Source organism: Clytia hemisphaerica, unplaced genomic scaffold (assembly GCF_902728285.1).
Source record: "Clytia hemisphaerica strain Z4C2 unplaced genomic scaffold, Clytia hemisphaerica genome assembly, whole genome shotgun sequence".
Lineage (NCBI taxonomy): Eukaryota > Metazoa > Cnidaria > Hydrozoa > Leptothecata > Clytiidae > Clytia > Clytia hemisphaerica.
The window spans coordinates 329,059-352,698 of NW_027103805.1; the positions used below are offsets into that span (position 1 = coordinate 329,059).

At 35.0% G+C, this 23,640-nt stretch overlaps 2 protein-coding genes across 2 annotated transcripts in view; one reads left to right on the forward strand and one right to left on the reverse strand.

Annotated features, from left to right (window-relative positions):
- Positions 1-15,622, forward strand: part of LOC136806401 (xaa-Pro aminopeptidase 1-like) — a gene marked incomplete in the record, with an annotated part of 59,726 nt that extends 44,104 nt beyond the window's left edge. Inside the window, 1 exon segment of the mRNA XM_067062967.1 lies at positions 15,523-15,622. Coding sequence (XP_066919068.1) covers positions 15,523-15,537 — 15 coding nt within the window.
- On the reverse strand, positions 15,590-22,708 carry LOC136806383 (uncharacterized). The gene is made up of 7 exons (XM_067062947.1): positions 22,555-22,708; positions 21,196-21,672; positions 20,465-20,911; positions 19,603-19,990; positions 18,771-19,258; positions 17,898-18,340; positions 15,590-15,757 (listed from the first exon to the last, which is right to left on the reverse strand). Exons 1-7 carry the CDS (start codon positions 22,691-22,693, stop codon positions 15,590-15,592), a joined length of 2,550 nt encoding a protein of 849 aa, XP_066919048.1. The 5' UTR covers positions 22,694-22,708.
- Positions 22,709-23,640: the final 932 nt, after the last annotated feature.

Below are 23,640 nucleotides of genomic sequence, written 5' to 3' on the forward strand. Positions count from 1 at the left end.
ATGACGTTTTATTTCTGACAATATATATATAGTGAAGATATGTAATATCTGTCACTTTAGAAAAAGAAAAGTATTGATATATAAATAACTCAAACTGATAAAAACGAAAAAAAGTTAAGAATATTTTTGTTAATTGTGTATATTTACGATTTTTTTGGTATTTTTAATTCTTATATATTTCGATCTTACGATCATCCTCAGGTCTAAAATCAATAAAAACAAGTATTAAAAATCCGTTTAAAATTTTTTTATCAACATATCTACAAACACTCCTTCCTCATCTAAAACAAATTGCAAATGAATAACCTAAGAAAATATTTTTTTCTCTAGAAAACCGTATCTGTTGAGACATGTAATGAAGTCTCAAGAGATGAATAAAACAATTATAAACAATTAAAATTTTAGTTAGTTCTTACAAAGTAAACAAAGGGATGTCAGACAATATGAGCATATTTATTTTTCTTATAGCCACTTACTTTATAAGAATCAAATCAATAACTCTTGATAGACGGTGATATACCTTTCAGTTATGGTTAGTTCTTACAAAACACCCCTGTCTCTCTGTGCCCCAGTGGGTGTTGATTACCCAGTGGGGTGAGACTCAAAAAACCTGAAATTCACTGGGGTGAAAACTATTCTTTCAAATATTGATTGGGGTGGCGAAAATTTCCTTGACATTCACTGGGGTGAGAAAAACTTTTTGGATGAGCTAAATTTTGGTTAGACTGTAGACTGCTTAATTTTATCGATAGAATGTAGGCTAACTATTGGTTTAGTGCTAGTAAAAATCTGCTTCTTACATGCTACTAAATATCACTAGAAATATCATCTTGATCAGGTGGATCTACTCTTACACTGTAACATGAAATGTAATGAGGTCTGGGGGAAGGGGGCTATAGAGGAGCAGTACGTTATATCAAATTTTATGAACTCTGGAACCTAGTAATATTTAGTCAACATGATTTAAGTAGAGGTCTTTCTTTCAGTATCTACGCAAGTGAGAAAGTCTCTCGAAAACTTTTCAGGCTATGACCTAGCTTTAAAGAAAGAAAGGTACAAGAACAACTGTGGTTTGCGCTGACAGAGAAATTTTTGATTTTCAACCCCTCTCGTTTGGCATTTTCTACGTTTTAAAATGACCATGACAATGACCATAGAAGGCGGGTTAAATACAGTTAATATATTGAAGTGGAACATTTTTTGGCGGGCGAGCGAGCGAAGCGAGCAGATTTTTTTGGCCTTTTCGGATATTTCAGTGGGGTATGTGTAGACTTTTTATCATTTTCAATGGGGGTGTTTTCTTACTACAACATTCCAGTGGGGTGAGTGATTTGTCCAGTGGGGCTGAAAAATGAGCCATTTTTGGAAAAAAAATTCACTTGGCTGGGTAGTGGGATGGATCCCACTGGGTCACAGAGGCAGGGGTGTACAAAGTAAACAAGGGATGGTGTGCAATATCAGCATATTAATTTTTCTTATAAGCATTGACTTTATAAGAATCAAGTCAATAACTCTTGATAGACATTGATACCCTTGGGTTATTAGTTCTTAAGAATTAAACAACCATTGTTCTTAAATTGGTTAATTTTTTTAGCGATTTCGAGCCTCGTTGTTCTTATAAAATTGTTTCATCAAGGCTCGATGTAAAGTAGATTTCAGATTAGCTTCCATCTCTACTTCTTGCAATATCACAAAGGAAAGTAAGGAAGAGTTCACCGAAAGAGTTCACCGAAAGAGTTAAACACACAATGATATCGTTCGACAAGGCTATAATTGATCGCATAATTGACACAATGCCGAAGCATATAATCAAAGTGATTCAAGGAAGAGGACGTCGTACAAAATACTAATGAAAAATGCAGGTATTTATATACTATTTCATAATATAAAACTGTTTTCATTTATTGACTGCATGTTTTAGACTAGGAAACTGAAAAAAAAACCTGACACGACCCAACTTTTTTTCAACATGACCCCAATTTTTGTGAACACGACCCAACCGTTTTTGTCTGAATTAGGCCGGTATAGGCTGAAATCTAACACGACCCGACGTGACCTAACTTTTTCTATTAAAGAATATAGACTATATTCTTTAATAGACTATATTCTTTAATAGAAAAAGTTGGGTCGTGTCGGGTCGTGTTGGATTTCCACTTTTACCATTGTAAAATAAAAGAAAAAAATGGGTCGTGTGAAAAAAATTTGGGTCGCATTGAAAAAATTTGGATTATATACTAGTATGACTGGCAACATCTGAAACAACTCAAGTTGCTGGGATGGCATATATGTCTTACTCAAATTTCAAAATTTGTTCACGATTTAAAAATAATACCGCTTTTTGATTATGAAAATCTAAAAACGATCAAAAGATTATGCGTGAAATTGACTGACTATGAAAACCTGATCCAAAAGATAATTTTAAAAGCTAACTTCAACTCTAAACACTGAAAAGGCAGGGTTAGCTTCAAAACAATGAAAAAGTCACCCTAAAGTTTATATAATCCAAAAATTATAATCCAAAAATTATATCGTGTTTTGCATATAAAAACAATAACAAAAAAGTTAATGCAAAGTTATAATCTAAATATTATATCATGTTTCGCATATCAAAACAATAACAAAAAAGTTAAAGCGAAGTTATAATCCAAAAATTATATCGTGTTTTGCATATAAAAACAATAACAAAAAAGTTAATGCAAAGTTATAATCTAAATATTATATCATGTTTCGCATATCAAAACAATAACAAAAAAGTTAATACAAAGTTATAATCCGAAAATTATATCGTGTTTCGTTTTAAAAAAATAATACAAACAGTGTTTAAACGTTGTTTAAGAATCAAGTTCCTGACCTTTGAAGATTAAATCCGCAAAGCAGTGACGACAGGGTAAAACAATTCTGGGATTCTCAACTTTTTTGGTGAAAGTAAAGACTTGCCACCGTGTGTCCATCATGGCAGTCTCTCCAGGGTCTTTTGAGTTTCCTTTGCCGACATATTCGTCGGGTCGTGTTAGATTTCAGCCTATACTGGCCTAATTCAGACAAAAAAGATTGGGTCGTGTTCACAAAAATTGGGGTCATGTTGAAAAAAAGTTGGGTCGTGTCAGATTATTTTTTTTCAGTCTCCTAGTCTAAAACATGCAGTCAATAAATGAAAACAGTTTTATATTATGAAATAGTATATAAATACCTGCATTTTTCATTAGTATTTTGTACGACGTCCTCTTCCTTGAATCACTTTGATTATATGCTTCGGCATTGTGTCAATTATGCGATCAATTTTAGCCTTGTCAAACGATATCATTGTGTGTTTAACTCTTTCGGTGAACTCTTCCTTACTTTGTGATATTGCTATCCAACGCTTGCTTGGGTTGGAGAACTTGATTAAAACCTGGTTAAAGAAATTCTCGATGGGGTTTAAGTCCGGTGAACGCGGTGGAATGCAGAATGCCATTGACTTGACTTTCTCCTATGCTGTCATTGCCTTCTTGGATTTCTGTCGCGGGTAGTTGTCCATGAGGAATCTGCGGGTTATAGGGTTTGAACTCTTTGCCGTATCGAAATGGTCTGAGACGATGGTTGCCATCTTTTCAGCTGTGATGCTTCCAAAGTACGGTTCACACAAAACCACGCCTGCACCATAACTGATGGCTACCATGAAATTAACATTCACCACACCGGCCTTGCTACATTTTCTGGTCAGTCCAAATTCTAATCCTTCGTTGCGCTTTTTCCATTGACATGCCCTGGGTGCCCTGGCTTGGTCTTGTGGGTTTGTTTTGTACTGGAAACCCTTGGCGTCCAAGTAAAATGATATCCCCCTTCTCCAAAAGTCTAATCCAAGTTTCCTACGTCTGATAGTTTTGCAAAACTTAAGTCTTTTCTTCAAGTCTGCCAAAGTAAGCAAACCTTTACGGCGGCCCTGAAGGTATCGATAGCCTCCCTGATTTAAAATTCTTCTCACAGTCCTGTTTGATAAGTGTGTCACTCCCGCAATAACTTTAATTCTTCCTGAAGTGAAGTTGGCGCCTTCTGTTCTTCGTAAAATGTTCACGGTTCGGACTATGGCCCGTCTGTCTTGATTCGTGGCTTTGCTCGGGCGACCACCGGCATTTTGCTTCCTCAGGGTTAAATCGCCAATTTGCCTCTTAGCATGTCTCTGTACATTTCTTCTGTTGTACATTGGGAACATTTTATGGATTTCTGTGATACTTGCACCAGCCTTTTGATGAAGGGCCCTCATTTTACAAGAGTGAACCAGTGTGACCCTTGCATTGTTATTCTTTCTTTTTAAATTTTTCATTTTTATAGTTTTTCTCTGTAAATGGAAAAATATAAACAAACATTTTAGAACAAAGCTAGATACCTCATCCCAAGCCTTTTTTCACCCAAACACACCTAATAATTCAGCCCCAGACCCCAAAATTATCAAAATAATAATCAAAACATACATAAGAAACAAGCCTTCTCAATCAAAACAAACCACCGTCCCGCGTAAGCATCACTCTTGAACAGAAACCCGCACACGACTAAGTCTTTTTTTCAAAAACATAACTGCTGTCCGACTACTCATTTCCCCATGCTGAGTCCCCCCTCCCCCACTTTCAATGTTGGAGGGATGAAATTTGCAAGTTCCACCAACTCCACATCAACACTGAAGATGGGGGGAGGGGGTGGACAAATAGTTATGTCCAGGATTGTACAAGAAAATTTCGGACAGCAAACAAGTAAATTCGGAAACTTCAGATATAGTGCTACATAATGATATATGTTTGCACATGCCTCTACGACTGTCATAGTTGACCTCTCCCAGCTCCCGGACTATTTATAATCTTGTGAAATATTCTTGTAAGAAATTGTAAGATCCTATATTATCCAAGATCTTAGATTACTTGGCAAGATATTGGTACGAACTTGCAAGATCTGACATATCACAAGATCTTGCAAGATCCTACCAGATCGTGCAAGATCTTGGCAAGAATTTTGACCAGGGTAGTGTGATGTATTATTTTTCTTTATCAAAAATTTTGTAATCTAATATTTCCTGTGCCATATATATCTCCCTTGAAGTTACAAGTGACATTGTTTACTTAAAAAGGCGTGCAAAACGTGACCTCTAGTACCTAAAGTTTAAGTGCGTCCGAGGACGGGAAAATTTCATGCTATGTAAACTAGTTATAAAGAAAAGTACAATGGAATCATATTAAAGTCTATTCACGATAAGTGTGCACTCTTTTTTCATTTACCTATAACTTTTGAAGGAATTCTTCGTTCTTTATAAATTTGGTATCGTTGGAAAGATATTAGTGCGTGGAACAATTTGAAATAAAAAATTCTTTAAAAAAATTCTAAAATTGAAGATGAAAATGAAGAAGAAAAAAATGAAGATCTTGTAGAGAAGTCCTATAACTTTCATTTTCACTGAAGAGATTCTTTGATCTTAGGAGGTCATCAGTGTGAAAAAATTACACTAAAATATTTATTCAATATAAAGTTATGATACAAAGTTAATAAGTGATTGACCCCAAAAAACAGCAGAAAACAGCAGAAAATCCATATAGTTGGTTCTTATTCGGATTATACTTCATATATACTTACAATAGGGGCAATAAATTAGAGTAAATTTGGTTTTATAAATAAATAAAATAAATAATTGAAAACAATAACCGCTAGTGGCACTAGACTGTAGCTAGCAGCAAGTGACAATGAGTCTAACCTAGGGTCTAACGAAAATGACCGATTGAAAAAGAATGTAATAATAAATAATAAATAGCGTTTTTAGACGTCAATCAGCTTATAACTTTGTTTGATATCTTTTGACTGAATGAATATTTTTGAGAAATTTTTTCACAGTGATGACGTTCGATAATCAAGAATTCAATTCAGTGAAAATGATTGTTATAGCACCTTTCTATAAGATCTTCATTTTTTTCTTCTTTATTTTTATCTTCATTTTTAGAATTTTTTTAAAGATTTTTTTATTTCAAATTGTTCCACTCACTAATATCTTTCCAATGATACCAAATTTATAGAGATTAAAGAATTCCTTCAAAAGTTATAGGTAAATGAAAAAAGAGTGCACACTTATCGTGAACAGACTTTGGAATGTTTATCTACTGGATTGGGTGTTTTAAGAACTATGGCAACAAAAAACAATAACAAATGGATAAAACAACATTAAATTACAAGAGAATGGAAATGGCAAATTCGTCTCTATATGTCAAAGAACACACCCATTGCCTTTTTTTATCCACTCGCACTTCACACGCGTGTAACAGTAAACTAAATCTTGCATGGAGCATTTTTAGAAGTAAAATTCTATCCCTTAAAAATCCTGAGGCTCGAATAAAACTATTTGCTCTCAGCTATTGACCTTTGTTACCGCTTCCAAAAACTAAAAAAAAATTCAATTCTCGTTACAGAAAATCAATGAATAATTTTCCTTCTCTATTTCTTAAGGTCTTTGTTACACGATGATGTTACAACAAAATCCTATCTATTGAAGGCAGTCAAGTACTTCACACATAAACACCTATGCCACATTTGAAACCCCTTGACCTACCAATCGCATTCAACGAAGACACCCAATGAATCGACCCGTGCTAACTTTCGGAATGCACAATAAATATTTTGCTTGATGCGAAAACATTCCATTTCTATCACCATAAAACATATAATATCAATTCTGCTCCTTATCATCATGAAAATGAGTAATTGTAAAATGCGATTTTCACAAAACAGAGCCATAATCGAGTTTAGAGGACTGCGAGATCGTTTGCCAAGCATTGATCTCGGTTTAACAACGAATTACTAAATTAATAGTTTATCCCTATCCCAACACGTGATTTTTTTATCACACAACAACTAAATTGAAGTGAAATTCGAACTCACGATTTCCGAACATCTTTTGTTGACACAAAACTGTAAGTCCTTGATAATCGAGATAGTTGGTTTTCTACTTAGAGTTAGACCCTACTTGTTGCTTGTACTAGCCAAAGATTAATCAACTCACTGGGTTTCAAACAATATTGGAGGATTTCAGTAAAAAAATCATAGGGTCAAAAATTAATGAAAATTTTAGCTGTTGTATAATTTTGGAAAGCTCTCAAAAAATTAAGATTAAAGATATATTGCGAGTACCAGGGGGGGGGGTACCTAGGCAAATGGAGGGTACGGTATGTGCCGCCCTTAAGGGTACCTTTTTTGGACTTCCAAAGTCCCGTTAAGGGTCGGAAAAATCAGAAAATCAAATTTCAGTCGTAAAATTTTCCTTTGCTTTTTTCCGTTTTAGCCCCCCCAGTCTTTGAGTCGGTTTTCTATACGGACTATGGATAAACAAACACATCTTTCGTAACACCATGAACATTGTAACACATATTTCAAACAATAGCCGCAAAGATGTGGATAAATATTTCCTTTACACGAGAGACATGGTATGAGAATGACATGAAAATATTTGTGTTTCGCGGATTTGTGGAAAAACCGCGATAATCTCTTCCGTAACATTGAGGAAACCGAAAACGAAAAGAGTGAAGAAACGCTAGCGAGTACCTCACCAAAAACCGGGATTTTTCACAGCGTAGAAAAAAAGCCGTGACGTCTAGTATAGGCTAAGGAAACGCATGCAATGAACTAACATTCCCTCCGTGAGACGGAAATAATTGAAAAAGAGATGTAGTGTACTCTCTCTACCTAGATTGCCCCCCCTTTTTAATTGGGTGGATGCCAATCTTTTGGGAGCTATTTGTAGGGGGTACTAAGATTTGCCTAAAAAACTAGGGGGGATCAAATTAAAAAGGGGGTCAGAAAGTTTGGTCAACTTGATCATATACAAATGGTCACAGTCTATATTAAAGTAGATATATATGTACCATCAAAACATTAAAGTGTATCATTTTATTGAAAATGCTGGTTATAATTTGAAATTGTTGACTTGTGACTGTATACAATTGGTACTCTTTGATCACTTTGGTAGCGTTAAAGCGAGCTTAGATTTTCTACAAAGGGGGGGCTAAAGTTTCATTTCAGAAGGGCGGGGATGGGTATATATAGGGGGTAAAATAAACCTAGGGGGTTCATACCCCTCTGCAAACTATGCTCTTCTAATTCGAACTCGAGTGGGAAATCTTCTTTGCTCGAAATAGACCTTATCGGAGTTTTCTAAAAAAGCGATGCTTTGTGGGATTGTTTCGGGATTATTACAATAGAAATCCCTTAGGAATTCCTCGAGGGAATTCTATTGTAATACTCCCGAAACAATCCTATAATGTATCGCTTTTGGAGAAAAATCTAAAACTCAGATAAGGTCTATTACTGAGACATTCGAAAACCAACTAACTCTCAGTCTCTACTGTGATTTTACGTCAAATCTTGTCTTGATCGTACTGACGTCGGTATGTTTTTGAGTTTCAAGCGGCTGTATTTCTTAGTGTGTTTTAGTCAGAGAGTTGTTGTAATACATTTTTTAATTCAGAATGTCATACTCTTTCAGATGGTACCAATTTAATTTTATTAGATTTAATCTCGCGAATTTGTGAATTTTTTTCAGATTTTCACATTTTTCGTTAGTTTGATTACTCGAACGTCTACGAGGAATGAAAATCTATTCGAATTATAGAGACACTCGAGTAAGTAAGTAAATGGTAAGTAAATCAATTAAGGAGGCTCGGCTCCCGAGTTGTTTTTCTCGAGTTAAAAAACCGAGTTACGAAAAAACCGAGTTACGACGTCATTTTTCGGAAATTTTGACGTAATTTTGTACCTCATTCTCAATTTTATAACCCTGGTGGGTCCGTCCGTCCGTCCGTCCGTTCGTTACCAACTTTTCTCAAGATTGGCTCATTAGTTTGTTCTGATTTTTGGCACAAAGATGTGTAACTATAAACCCTCGAATGTGACGGAGCCCTTTTAGTAAAAAAAACTTTTGGGCAAATTCTTTTCTGATTTTTTGCATGAAAGTAGGTTACCATCACGAAGTCTTGAGTATGAAAGAACATTTCAAGAGCATTAAATTTTGGTTTCGAAACGTTTTTTTATAACAAAACAAACAACTAATTTTAATAGATCACGCTCGCGTAGATATCAATTATATATGTTTTAAATGCATAACCAGGTAGGTCCATAAAAGTATCACTTGTTTTCTGAAAGTTTAGGTCACCAGATATGAAAAAAACAGCAAGAACTATAGAGTCATCTTCAGAAAAAATGCATTAAAACGGCGCAAGCTCGTTCAATCTAAGGGATTTAATAAAGTCAATTACTATTACATAACTGCAGCAGTTTTCAAACATTATAACTGCTCATCTACTTTTGCTTTTTCACTGTTAATTCTGGTTTGACTTTTCTCACCTGTACGTTTATTAGAGACTCGAGAGTAGAAAATACTTCCCTTTTCTCTGAAGTTTGAAGGAAGCATTTGACATTTTGAAAAAACTCCAGTGGTATGGTTTTTAAGTAACTCAATGCAATTCTCTGGATCATTCTTCAGGGATAATGGAACTCTTGGAAATCAGCTTTGTAAATATGTTTATTTGGTCCAAGGACTGTTTGAAAGAAAACAGCCAGCAAATGGTTTCTAAGTAACTCAGGACAACTCTCTGAATCATTCTTCAGGGATAATGGTACTCTTGAAATCAGCTTTGTAAATATGTTTATTTGGTCCAAGGACTGTTTGAAAGAAAACAGCCAGCAAATGGTTTCTAAGTAACTCAGGACAACTCTCTGAATCATTCTTCAGGGATAATGGTACTCTTGAAATCAGCTTTGTAAATATGTTTATTTGGTCCAAGAATTATTTGAAAGAAAACAACAGCAAATGTTAGTGATGTATCCAAGCATCCCTTTTCAGTGAACAAATTAAGGAACATTATTTCCGCTTTGACACTTTCATTCACTTTTCCAAGCCAGTGCAACTTTTTTTTAAATTTGCGCTATATATTTCTCAAAATTCACTGCGCCATCACCATTAGTTTGATCACCGTCCATGTTACAGATCCATTTATAGTACCTTTCTAGCATTACCCCTAACCCTACAGGTACCCCTACCATGGCCATATGTTTTGCTATTAGTTTTTTCCCAACCCTCACAAGAAAGGATTGAACCGGATGACTTTTATGATTTTTTCACACGTGATAGACATAGACATTGACATTGTGAATTTGAAATTTTATTTTGAAAATGATGACGCATTTTACTCATCTTCAGCTTAGATTTTCAGAAAAATTCTTCATAGGAAATGCAAAACCGTCCGGTTCCGACCGATGGAAATGAATATGTGTATCGAACGTCGAGAGCTGACAACGAAGTCTGAAAATCGAACACCCAAAAAGAAAATGCGGTTTTAATAGATCAATCTGGCCAATGTAAAAAAACATTACATTCCCAGTAACTTTCACGACATTAAAGGCAAAAGCCTACAGTATCAGTCAGGAACTATTGCAAATTAGGCTATGTTCGCCGATTCTGGCCTAACTTGGATACGATGGCTTAATTAAGCCAGAAATCGTAGCCTAATTAGGCTGGAAGGAACAAATTTCCAATTTTTGACTTGGATTTCAAAATCCGCGTCAATATTAAGCTTAAAATGTCAAATTCTTATTTATTTGAATAAGTTCCGAATGTTTTTTGGGTAAAATTTGAGCGGACTGAGAAAATATTCAGTTTTTAAATATTATGCTGTTTCAGCAAAACTATGTTTATATATACAGCAGTACAGTCGAAATTATTTCAAGATTAATGTAAACAAACGTAATCCAAACTTTGCTTTTATAAACATGTTTTATCTATCTATTTTTTATCTTCATAATAAACTTGTTTTGTACACTTAGATTTTATAAACAACCTTGTCAGCTGTAATATGTAAAAAACGAAAAAAGACCTTCCTCATTTTAAATATTTAATCAATAATCTATCAAGTGTAAATGAAATATCTTAATAACATATCTTTAAGATCAGCAAAACCAAAAAATTATACTTTTAAAGCCCACGATAACAACAATATATTATGATACTAATTTTTTTTCGTTTTTCAGACAAAAAATGGCGCGCTGCCTGGCGCTGCACGTAGAACTTAAATCGGCTTAATTTGGCTATCATGGCCAAATTAAGCTATAATTTTAATAAGATAATCACATCTTTTCACTCCGCTCTAAAAAGAGAAAAGTTTTTCGCTTCAAATACTCTTCTTAGTACAAGCAACGAGTTCATGTAGTAGGATTGACGCGGATTTTACTTGTTCTCAAGATATTTAGGTTTGAATATTTCATATATCCAAATTAGGCCATTAATATCCTAACTAGGATATAAATTCTAGCCTAATTAGGCGAACATCCTAGTTTGACCATCATAGTCTAATTTGCAATAGTTCCTGACTGAGTATACGGTACTTATTAATCTAGTACCGGTAGTCAATAAACGGGGCCTGGAATTCCCGAGTTATTTTGCATATGACATCATAATTTCAGTTTTGTGACGTCATTATGACGTCATTACAAAAATGATCACTGGAGTTTTTTTTTAGCTTTTATTTTTCGAGTTATTTGGTGTTTTTCAACTCGTTTTTTTCGTGCTTTTAACTTATCGAGTTATTTGATAAATTTTAACTCGGTTTTCAAAGTTTTCGAGTATAATAACATAAAAAACAAAGACGCTTTTCATTGTAACCACGAGTGAATTTCAGAGTCCCTTGTGCGATAAGTCAGGTAGCAACTTATACGTCCATAAGGCGGTTTGTAGTCTGGGACGGTGAGACATATTTTACTCCGTAAGCGATCAAAGACCACCGCTCTTATCTGGTACAGTTCACTTTATAAGAAGCGAGTAAGAAGTTTTACTCCATTTATAAACGCAACACTGAAAGACTCAAACGATCTAATCATCCTGGTAATAATTTTAAAACAAGGCAATCTTTGCACTCAAAATAATTTCTGAAAGAAATGCTTGTTTCTTAGAAAATCCCAATCCAATTGTCGTAGCTAAAAACTACCACCATAGTTTTTCTGCTTTTGCTTCTGTGAAGGTATCGCTTAGTTTTATCACACGAATTCATCAGGTTGAATTCCTTAGTCAGGGGGTCAGAATTCCGGGGAGAGTCCATTGTCCTGCCGACAAAAGGTCATTCCAACCACCACCCCCATGTTATCTTTTTTCTGACAGAGCCAAAATTTGAAAACATTTAATAAATGCTGTGACAACCAGTTTGGAGATATTGATCCATGTGCGTTTGTCCGTGAAATTACGTGTAGTACACACACAGTAAAATTGACTCAGGGTTTGTAACGGACTGATGATATTGTTTAAACTGAAAATTTAAAATAACTTATGTTCAAATAATTGAAAAATAAATTGAGGCTTGGGGACACGGGAAGTTTTTAACGTGTTGGTGCAATGCAACATGCTCCATCCCACCAACACAAGAAGAAAAGTGCGTGTCCCATGGCTTCTTTTTTGTTTCATAAGACAAAAAGACACGCATCGAATCGAATCAATTTTGCTCCACTGTCCTAGGGACCAAAATGAGATTTAACTTTTATTGTAAGAAAGAAGGGGTGAAGACACGAAAAAGCGTTTCAGATTGGTGGGATGAATTATGTTGCATAGCACCAACGCGAAAAAGATTTCTCCTGTCCCCAAGCCCTTAACCCTATTAACCCCAAGCTTTTTTCATTTTTGTATCCTTAGGGGGGGGGGGTAGAATCTACCACCCTCGATTATTTTTTATCTAGAAGTGCTATGACCACGATATGAAGTGTGAAGTGCTATGATCACAAAATTTCCATCCGTCGGAAAAAAGCCCAAATAGATGGTTTACAAAAATGTCTATTACAGTCGAACCAATAAAGATATTTAGGTTCTGTTTGAAGATTCTGAAAGATAAAAGGCTGTTTTTTAACATACACGTTTTTTTTAAGAAACTAGTTTTACCAAGCAGCCTCAATATTTCTTAAGAAATCGGCCTTTTGAGCCTTAAATGTTTCTTACATGTTTCTAAACTTTTTGACATAATCAGCCTCATGGAAGGCTGGATTAGAAGATTCTTAAAAAAACCGAATTAAAAAATGTTATTTTCTGATTCTCAGCCTCAGCATGTTTCTTAGATGTTTTTTAGTTTTAGGCATTCTGAGACACATGTTTCTTAAAAGTGTGTTTCTTAAAAAAAATAACGTGTAATTGCCGGTTTTCCATCTCCTAGGAAGATTTCTTCTCAAAATCTATGCTGAAGATGAGTAAAATATAAGAAAGAAAGATTTTTATGCACAATGACATTTTATTATCTCCACCAAGAAAAATTACTGATATATTACTAAAAGCTATAAATTACTGATTGACAACAGCATCAGCACATCTACAAAAGCTATCCCCTATAAATTTTAGATAAAAAAATTCAAGAAGCTTGTTCCTAGTTGCTATATTATTTTCTGCAAGATTGATATATATTACTAAAAGCTATAAATTGCTGATTGACAACAGCATCAGCACATCTACAAAAGCTATCCCCTATAAATTTTAGATAAGAAATTTCAAGAAGCTTCTTCGTTATTGTTATATTCTCTACGACGAATTGAAAGTTTTTTATGCACAATGACATTTTATGATCTCCACCAAGAAAAAATTACTGATATATATTACTAAAAGCTATAAATTGCTGATTGACAACAGCATCAGCACATCCACAAAAGCTATCCCCTATAAATTTTAGATAAAAAAATTCAAGAAGCTTGTTCCTAGTTGCTATATTATTTTCTGCAAGATTGATATATATTAGAGAAAAAGTCATTTATTGAGAATGTTTTCTCAACTAATCATCTGAGGAGACAATGTTTTAGTTTGAGTTAGAAATTCAAATAATAGAAAGACGTTCGAATTGAATATAGTTGACAATTTATGTTCATCAAATCGTTTTTTTTTTTTTCAATTCTTTAACCAAATCATATCAACTTATTCTTAATGTTCTTAAATAACCAGGTTTGAAGCTTCTAAAGAATGTAAAGCTTGACATTTTCGACCTCTTCTATAATTATACTGCTGGTGACGAAATCACCATTGCCTGTGTCTGGGTCGACAGACGCTTTTGAACCGCATTGTCCAACATTTAAACCCACTTTAATATTACCAGAATAATGGTTGAGTTTACAGATACCTCGAATTGTGAAAGGGATCCAATCCCAATTGTCTTTACTATCGTTGAGTGTAATTGCTTGGTCTATCGGCACTGGAGAGCATTCGTGTCCATTGAAAGTGACATAATATCTTGCACAACAAAGTGAACATGGATCTTCATGAATACGTGCACTCGTTTTGACAGAGACCAATAAAGATGTCGTGGAGTGTTTTTTATTGAAAGTACATTCCTGTAAAGTGAAAACAACATATTAATATAAATAAGCTCTAGTTTAGACGACCAACTTTTTACCGTAGGCCTATTCTAGTTGCAAGAGTAGACAAAAAGTGATCAAAAAGTTGGCAATTAAAATTTTTGGAAAAGATTGAAAGAACACATTGCGCTGACGTCAAAGGTGGGCAATGTATTGACTTTAGACAGCCAACCTTCTGCCAACTTTAATTTGCAATTAGAATACACGGGTTTCGAATTAAATCTGGCGCGAGAGAAAAAATCAAGTAAATAAAAGGAGCGATAAGGGGAAATGCCTTATAAAAGGTTGATAGATTTCCTTTCTTCTCTTTTGAAAGCCAGGTGTTCATTCAAAAGATGTTTTTCTATTTTAAATTCAATAAAAGAATTATGATTAAACGATTGACTTTTTATTTTAATGTTTTTTGTTTTCATAATGACCCATAAAGTCTTTCAAAATGGAAAAATGAGCTAAAATTGCTTGATACACGGCCAATTTTCGTTCAGTTTACTTGATATTTTTCGTGCAAATTTACATGGGATCAAAGCTAAAGCTAAGCAAAAATTTAATTCGAAACCCGTGTATTGACGGGACTAAATGTCGGCCGTTTAAACTGGAGCTAAAGTATAGGGAAAAAATTCGCCAGTACGAGTGACGTCACGATGGCCTTTGCTCTAGCCTGTACCAATGATATAAAGTCGTTCGACCCAAGACTAGAAAGGAATCTTCAACTTTTCCCAGGGAAGAGAAGGTGTTGCCTTTGCATGTGCTATGGCATTTGTCTACTAACAAGCTGACTGGGAAGGAATGACCTTAATTTAAAAAATATCGACTTTGTCTCCTAGAGACGACTAAGATTCGATTGCTGTCAGAGATACCATAACGAATGCTTTACCTTGATCAAGCCGCTGTTAATCTCCACGTATCCCCTCCATGAGCATTCTTGAATGTTTGTCTCGACTATAAATGAAAAGACAATTAGATAAATACAATCAAAAGTTTGATCACTGTGTACTTAATCAGATCCTAAGGTCCCAAGTCTAGCATTAAAACTCAGAGTTAAATCTCTACCCTTCGAACCTACTTTAGAGCACTTACAAATCGATTGTGGTTTCAAAACTTCCTGGAGAATTTCCCTATTTTCTCAAATATTTATTACCTTGATTGTAGGGGGGCTCAATATGACAAACATTGATATAACTTTATGAGAGCTGGATAAAAAACTTACAGCAAGACTTCAAGTTGCAACTCTTAATTTGACTTGACTGTCCCAAACTCTCACAATTCGTACCACCATTGGAAGGTTCAGGATTGGTGCATGTTCGACTTCTTGTTTGCTGACCTGGTCCGCATATTCTGTTACAGACAGACCAGCTTGTCCATTGGCTGTACCCTCCATTGGTAACTACATAAGAGAATAGAGCACTAAAAATCTTTTTATTAATCATAATATGTGAAACATTTGTCTATAGGTTGCTTTCAAAGCATCCAGGCATAACCTATGCTTATTATATGCTTATTAATTATAATTTTTTGTAAAATCTCAGAAATTTAGTAAACATTCGACTGAAAAACTCTTTCCCTTAGAAGGACTGGTTTTTGCTGAAAAGACGACCCTTAGAATGACAAAATTGACAAAATTGGCAAAATTGACTTTGAAAGGGTAAAAACCCCAACTCCTAGGGCACGCACACCGAAAAGAATTTTCCTTTTTAATTCATAAAATTCTCGATATAATAATTCTCAACTTCAGTTGAGCTACAATCTGACAATGTCTGTCTGTCTGTCTGTCTGTCTGTCTGTGTGTGTGTCTGTCTGTCTGTCACAAAAACTTTAGGGCAGCCTGTAGACTTAAAAAATGCTTGGATTTGGCTGAAATTTTGCACACTTGTTCCTTGGGTGAATATCTGGGGGTGTTTTTTTCTTTTTTTGAAAATTTTGATTTTTGGGGTCTGGGGACGAGTTTTTCGCCAAAACGAGGCTAAAACTTTAGGGCAGCCTGGAGACTTCAAAAATGCTTGGATTTGGCTGAAATTTTGCACACTTGTTCCTTGGGTGAATATCTGGGGGTGTTTTTTTCTTTTTTTGAAAATTTTGATTTTTGGGGCCTGGGGACGAGTTTTTCGCCAAAACGAGGCTAAAACTTTAGGGCAGCCTGGAGACTTCAAAAATGCTTGGATTTAGCTGAAATTTTGCACACTTGTTCCTTGGGTGAATATCTGGGGGGACTTTTTTCTTTTTTTGAAAATTTTGATTTTTGAGGCTTGGGGACGAGTTTTTCGCCAAAACGAGGCTAAAACTTTAGGGCAGCCTGGAGACTTCAAAAATTGTTCGATTTGGCTGAAATTTTGCACACTTGTTCCTTGGGTCAATATCTGGGAGTTTTTTCCACTATAGTTCAATTCTACAACTTTATTTCGAAATTTTCACCTCTAGTCAATTTGATTGATATCTTATTTATTTCTGTATGTAATATTTAGAGAATTTTCACGCTATTTTCACGCTAAATGGGATCATTGTTTTTATTCTCGATTCGAATTTATGGTGGAGATTTTTTGTTTAATTCGAAAAGAAATCCGCGTTGGTAGATACAAATTTGAATTAGAGAAAATTTTTGGAGCTGAAAGTCCGTTTAGCCTGTTATTTTTAAAGGTCTTGCGAGTTCTTGCACCCTATTATTTGGGCATCTACAATCGGGCCTTCGAATTAGTTGGGGAAATACTGAAGTTGAGCCCAGTGCGTTGCGCACGTTACTATTTTAACAAAGACAAACAAATTGACAGAGGTAGTCTCACAATCCCAGGTGGTACACAACATTGTTTCAACGTTTAATTAACGCTCACAACGTTCATCTAACGGTAGATGAACGTCGAGACAACGTTGTTTGCCATGCCAGCTGGGATCTCTTTAAAAGGTCCTGATGATTCGATCAATATTTTATGTCGAAAAATTTATCTTTTCTGTTTGATTCAATAAAAAATAACATTGTTCTGTAATTGCGTGCGAATTCTTACCTCTTGGGTCAGTTCGAACTATGAAAATAGGTGATGAAAAAATACTTTTCCCAACCGTTGTAATTTCCTGAAGAAAGCAAGTAGAAAAACGCGAGTTAATGAATTTCTACTGTTTTTGGCTAACTAAAATTTGTAATTCTTAGGTTTTCTTTTCCATCTTTGCAGATTTTTTTGTTTGTGATAAAGATAAGATCTTCAGTAGATAAAACTGGGCAAAATACCCGGGGTGGGGGTTCTTAGGCAAATGGAGGGTACGGTATGTGCTGCCCTTAAGGGTACCTTTTTTGGATTTCCAAAGTCCTGCAAAGGGTCGGAAAAATCAGAAAATCAAATTTCAGTCCCACTAAGAGTAAGAGAAATAGGAAAATTTCAAAAATCCCACCCTCCCCCGTCAGCTCGCAACCCTAGTACGCCCCCCCCCCCCGGGGGAAGAATACTTGAGAGAAGTGGTTCTTGTGGAGCTATTCATTAAGATCATTTAGGAATATTGTTTTATCTTGTTATATTAGGAATAATATAAAATCGAATTACCTGAACTTCGAGTCCATAGGTAAATCCTGATGCCAAGCCAATAATTTTCTTCGGATCATTGTTGCCAGGGAAACTTTGTGTTCGACTAGTTCCAGGCTTTATGTTTTGCCCAGTTGAATCCATTAAGCTGTACCGGACAACATATCCAGTGACTCTTGGAACTTGAGTGATGTTAGATTTCCCTAAATCGAGTGTAACAGAGTAATAATCAGCATTAGCTTGGAATGAATTTGGATTCAGAGGATTCGCAGCAGTGAAGGCAATCAAGGTAGCTGGATGGCTGTATTCTTGGATCTTTTTGGTGGTGTTGGTCGAATCTTTTCGAATAAATTCAGCAATTGCTTTTACGGTTACAATGTATTTGGTGACGGCATTAAGATTGTCAAACTTGATGTTTGTAACATCCTGGACCTGCTGGTCTGCAACGACTTGACCAACAGAATCTGTCAAAAAAAAAGTATCAAAATTAATTCTTTAGATTAGTTGAGATCCGAGCATGGACGTAATAGAAATTAGATGGACTGATACAATTAGCAATTATATTGATCCGTTTGCCTCTCTAAGGAAAACTTTAATTCTCATTTGGGAATTGAAAGGCCGTGTTTTGATGAAAAAGAATGAAAAAAAAATGTAATGAAGCAAGGAGAGTGAATAATAATGTCATTACTGCGGACATAGCTAGAGCATAAGAAAACAATGAAAAATTAGCTTGTTGTTTATCCAGTGTATGTGTGTTTCATGAAGCAATAAAGAAAATATTCATCGTCATCATCATCATCATCATCATCATCATCATCATCATCATCATCATCATCCTTCGATCTAGGTCTGAATGGAAACAGAAAACATTGAGTTTTAAACTAATATTCTTACCTTTCAATACAACACGATAATCCTTTATCTTGATACCATTAGCTTGATAGACTGGTTCACTCCAAGATATCTTCAATGAGCTTTCAGAACTTTGAAATTTCAGCACGGTTGGTTCGGAGGATGGTTTAGTTGTCACACTGACTTTTTCACCGTTTGGAGAAATACCAAATTCTGTCACATGGACGATACGGAATTCGTATGTAGTCAAATAGTTTAAGTTAGTGATGGTGACGTTTTGTGTATTTTGCTGACTGAAAGCAAACTTAAGAGATGTTTTAGATTCTTCGCTGTCATCGATGATTGGCCAGTATTCCACCAAGAAATGAGTCACCCATGTATTGTTTGGTTTTGTGACGGAAATTTTGAAATGGTCATAAGATACAAAGGTCACTTTAGGTTTTCCTATTTGACGTACATCAGGGATAATGAAATCTAACGAGTCAGCAACACCAGATCTTTTAGCTTGAACCCTGATTGGTTGGTATCGTCTCGTAAATTGATTGAAATAAGGTAACCAAACTTGTTAGAGTTTTGATTGGCTTCTAAAAATTTTTTGAAAAGCTTCTTTTGTGTTCCCAATTCACTGGCCTTAGTATCGTTTTTATACCAAAAGGAGGAGTTGATTTTTTCATTTTGTAAAAACTTTTGCGTGATTTGTTTTGATTGCAAGATATTGACGTCTAAAACAACAACGTGGTGGTAGTTCATCATAATTTGGGCCCTTGGGGTGCTTAAAATCTGCTACTCTAAAATTCTTTAAAGAATATTCATTAAATCCATCAGTTAACAAATTAAGGGCACTGATTTCCAAGCTTCGTGAATTGAGGAATGCTTCACTTTTACGAATTCAAATGGTGATTCATTGTTTTCCACCAACAAATTATTCAACTCCTTTGCTCCTTCTTTTCCTGCTCTGATGTCTGGTAAAAGGGTTTGGAGTTTTTCTTTGATTTTCAATAACTTGCTGTTCAATTTAATTTTATAAAGGTTTAAATTTTCCCGAATGACAGGGTATTTAAAGGCTGGTCCAGAGTCCAACAAGGTATTTATCTCCATACTAAGGACGTTGAAGTGGCTGAGCATTTCGGCTGTTTGTTGTGTCAAGCTGTCTCCTATACTAACTAAAATAGTATCCGTGGCATCACAGAAATCTTGAATGGGAGTTAACTGGACTTCAACAGGAACAGCATTGACGTAATCTGGAGGCTGAGCGGTATAATCTGAAAAATTGATAAAAATATGGTCTCGTGTTATTTTTAATCTCCCAAGTTGAAAAGTGAAATGAAATGTTTTGAATTTCATAACAATTATGAATGATGTCGACGACACTCCATGGCTATATATCCTTTCTCCTTTTAAATTGTTTAATTTTTTAAGTCTTAACGAAGCTTCAAAATACCTTAAGCGAAATTATTTTTGCAGATAATTTGCCAAAATCATTTTCCGCATATATTAAAAAAAGATACCTTGTATAAAATGAGGTCTGTCTCATGACAATTCACATCACGACAATTCATTTTTTTTGCCTATATAAAACGGCCATTTTAGGCAAAAAAAGAGCCAATTTAGTCTGCCATTTGCCAAAATTATTATCGTAAAATATAAATTTGTTTATGAATCATGCTCTTCATCAAATTAAGCTGTTGCTAGAATTTTCCTTTTAAGGTTTGTGTCCTTCAAAACAAAAAATATACCTTGCAGCTTTTTAAAGCTCTTGACAGCTTCTTCGAATGTAGCTGGAAAGCCACCAGGTAGTTTAAAATCTCCATTAAACCGCACTTTCACAGATTCTCTGAAACGTTTTTCTTCTCCTTCTACTTTGACTGTTGCACTTCCCTCAATGGAAAAAGCCGGAATTGCTTTGACCAAGACTTTTAAGCTACCAGCAATCTCTTCTTTCTTTTCTTTCCTGCTTACTGATCGTTTAAAAAAGTAGTAGGCGTTTTGACCGTAAACGACTTTGCTAACGACGTGTGTGGCTTGCTTGTTATCGCATTGTTTGGGGAAATTCTTTACCGCTGTGACCGGTAAAACATTGTAAAATGAAGTGGATTTGTAGGCCAGTGTGAATGTTTCGTCCGTTGTCAGCACATCGGATTGTCGGACATACTGAGCACTACCGGACACTTCGATAAGACCACCTGAAAAAAAATTATAATAACCAAAATTATTCAATTTTTGTAGAAGATGTCATTCTGGCGAAAAAGATTCTCTATAATTAATTCTACCCTTAAATAACCTCAATAATGAACCAAATCCTATAGCTCTGTATGCTCTGTGTCACCACTTTCGTTTTTGCAAGCAATTTTTTTGTTCTCGATAAGTTTATTTTAATTGACAGATCGGATAGAGCCTGGTTTAGACTTTATTCAGCCTTTGTTTTGAAATTTAAGGCCCATCTACTTTTAGTAATAATAAATCTTACCCATAAAGCTTAGTTTCAATGAAGCATCAATATCCATGAGGTTCATTCGACTATCCTCCGTTTTGCCAGAATCAAATTGGTAATTTGTTGAAGGACGAGCAAATCTTCTTTTTCGATGTTTTTCCAACTCTTCCATAGACCATAAAGAGACGCCCGATAAAAATTGATCATTCTTGGCATCGTAAAATTCACCCAGGGATACATCAGAGCGGAGGAGTTTTCGTTTTATAATAGTAGCTTTGCGTCCTTTATTATTAGCTGGTGGGCTGCTTGCTCTTCTCACGCGTACGTCTTGGCCACCCTGTGTTTCATCCTCATCTGGTTGGTAGCAAATTTCTTTCTGTGGCCAATAAACCTGATTACCCGGACATGTTTTCAATACAGCATATCCATTCCCTTCCTCGCAAGAATAATATTTCCGTTCATCCAAACTTGAGAATCGCTTAATGCCAGGGGCACACTTGGTTTGTTCTTCATCTAAAGAAGAAAGAACTGTTTAAATATTGGCTTGTTATAGAATAAACAAAGATTAACAATGATTAGAAAGGAAAAAATTCCTCTTTCGATAGCTATCTACTCAAGGCAGGGTCGAGCGCCACTCTCTTCCTGGAATTGCTCAAGCTTTGATTCTTCTCTAACTGCTGAGCATCAAGCAGAGGAGACATCAAGCACCATTTTGTACTGATGTGAAGTTTGGTATGACCCGCAGGGGATTGAACACCGTAGTCGAAGTTTTTACCTTTACACTACAAAAGTCAACAAAATGAAAATAGTAGACTGGACTGTCGTTCATAATGCGTGTAATACATCAGTATAGGCGTTATATGATAATACAATTATTGTTACGGGATTAAGTTAGTATAAACTAAAATTTGTTCCCTCCATTACGTTTTGCTTTATTTCTAGATTAGAGGAATTAAAGCTTCATGGACCTGCCTGAATGATAGAAAGGTGCCCAGTGGTAAAATTTCAAATTAATTCGCTTTTTGGCTTAAAATCTCGCTGGAGAGACTGACTTTTGATCTTTCTTTTTTTGCTTGACCATGAAGCCCAATCCAATTCCTACGAGTTAGACCAAGAATGACGATTTCTAACTCAAACTGGGCATTACATACATATTTGACTTTGAAATCTCTAAAAATGAGTCTTTACACAGTCTTTACATTTTTTGTTTTCAAGTAAAAATTTGTAAATTCAAAGTCGAATATCTCAGCTTTGGAAAATAATTGGGTCAAGAACTTTAGAGGTGTTTCTTAGACCATAAAAGTTATCTCTAAGTCAAATATCAAAAATCATCTGATAACCCCTTTAAGTATTTTAACAAATTAGGCTGGGTCTTCTTTCACAAAAATAACTCACCGTTTTGTATTTCCTTTCGAAAAAAAGCACTTCGTTTATCTTTTAAGCCACCTGTTAAGGATTCTGGTAATCCATTTACTGCTATTTTTTCGGCAATCAAAACCAACAGGAAAATGAATAACTTCACCATCCTAAACATAAAAATAAAATACTTAAGGCTTGGGGACACAAGTTTTTTTTTGCGTTGGTGCAATACAACTTGCTCTATCCCACCACGCCTTTTTTTCTACCAATAAAAGTGAAATCTCACTTTTGTCCCTGGGACAATGGAGCAAAATTGATTTGAATCATTTTTGGTGAAACTGAAGTGTCCCCAGTCTTTCCGTTTCCATCGGGCCTGATGAATATAAACTTTTAGAGGGTCCGTTTGAAAATTTTATTTAAGGGCTCTGACCATAGTGAATTTTTCATAATTGCCGTGTTTAAAATGTGTTTTCTGACTGATGTAACCAACAAAACTATGGCATGTTATACATTTTCTGTTAGACAAACTATTCCTGAATCAGAAATTTCAAAAATTGCATTGAAAAAATTTGATGAAGAAGAAAATGAAGACTTTTGCGAGGACGGGTATTTCAACTTGAAGAGCTTAGTTTCGGCGAAGAAAAAACATTTTGAAAAATTTTTCGCAGTAGATGGTGTATCTTTTACCGAACAATAAAAATTTTTGCGGAAAATTTCTGTAAATGCTTCTTTGTCTCGAAATCTTCAAAAATAGTGGTTTTCATCAATTTTTTCATCTGGATTTTGCTTAAAAAAAACAGTCATAACTTTTGACACATCTTTTTAGAAAAATTTTCCGCAAAATTTAAAATAGTTCAATTCTTTGCGGACAGTGTAAAGAAATTTTGAAACAAAAAAGTTAATTATCCATTAAAACTAAGCACTTTTTGTAAAAGAGGGTGATGCAACATATTATTAACATCTTTTTAAAGTTCATAACGTCATTTTTGCAATTAAATTCTTAATTAGTCTTAAGGGATTCGATTAAAAAGCAATTTATAAAGGCAATTCTTTGATAAAGTGTTAAGGAACCTGAAATATAACTTTTATGTTCAAATACAAAAATAAATTTTTGGACTATGG

Excerpts from the sequence above, each read along its gene's own strand:
- LOC136806383 (XM_067062947.1), bottom strand. The coding sequence starts at position 22,693 with ATGTTTAGGATGGTGAAGTTATTCATTTTCCTGTTGGTTTTGATTGCC. Across the intron at positions 21,673-22,554 it reads TCGAAAGGAAATACAAAACG|ATGAAGAACAAACCAAGTGT; the intron begins GTGAGTTATTTT and ends TTTCTTCTTTAG. Across the intron at positions 19,259-19,602 it reads TTTGAATTCGTAAAAGTGAA|ACGATACCAACCAATCAGGG; the intron begins GCATTCCTCAAT and ends TCAATTTACGAG.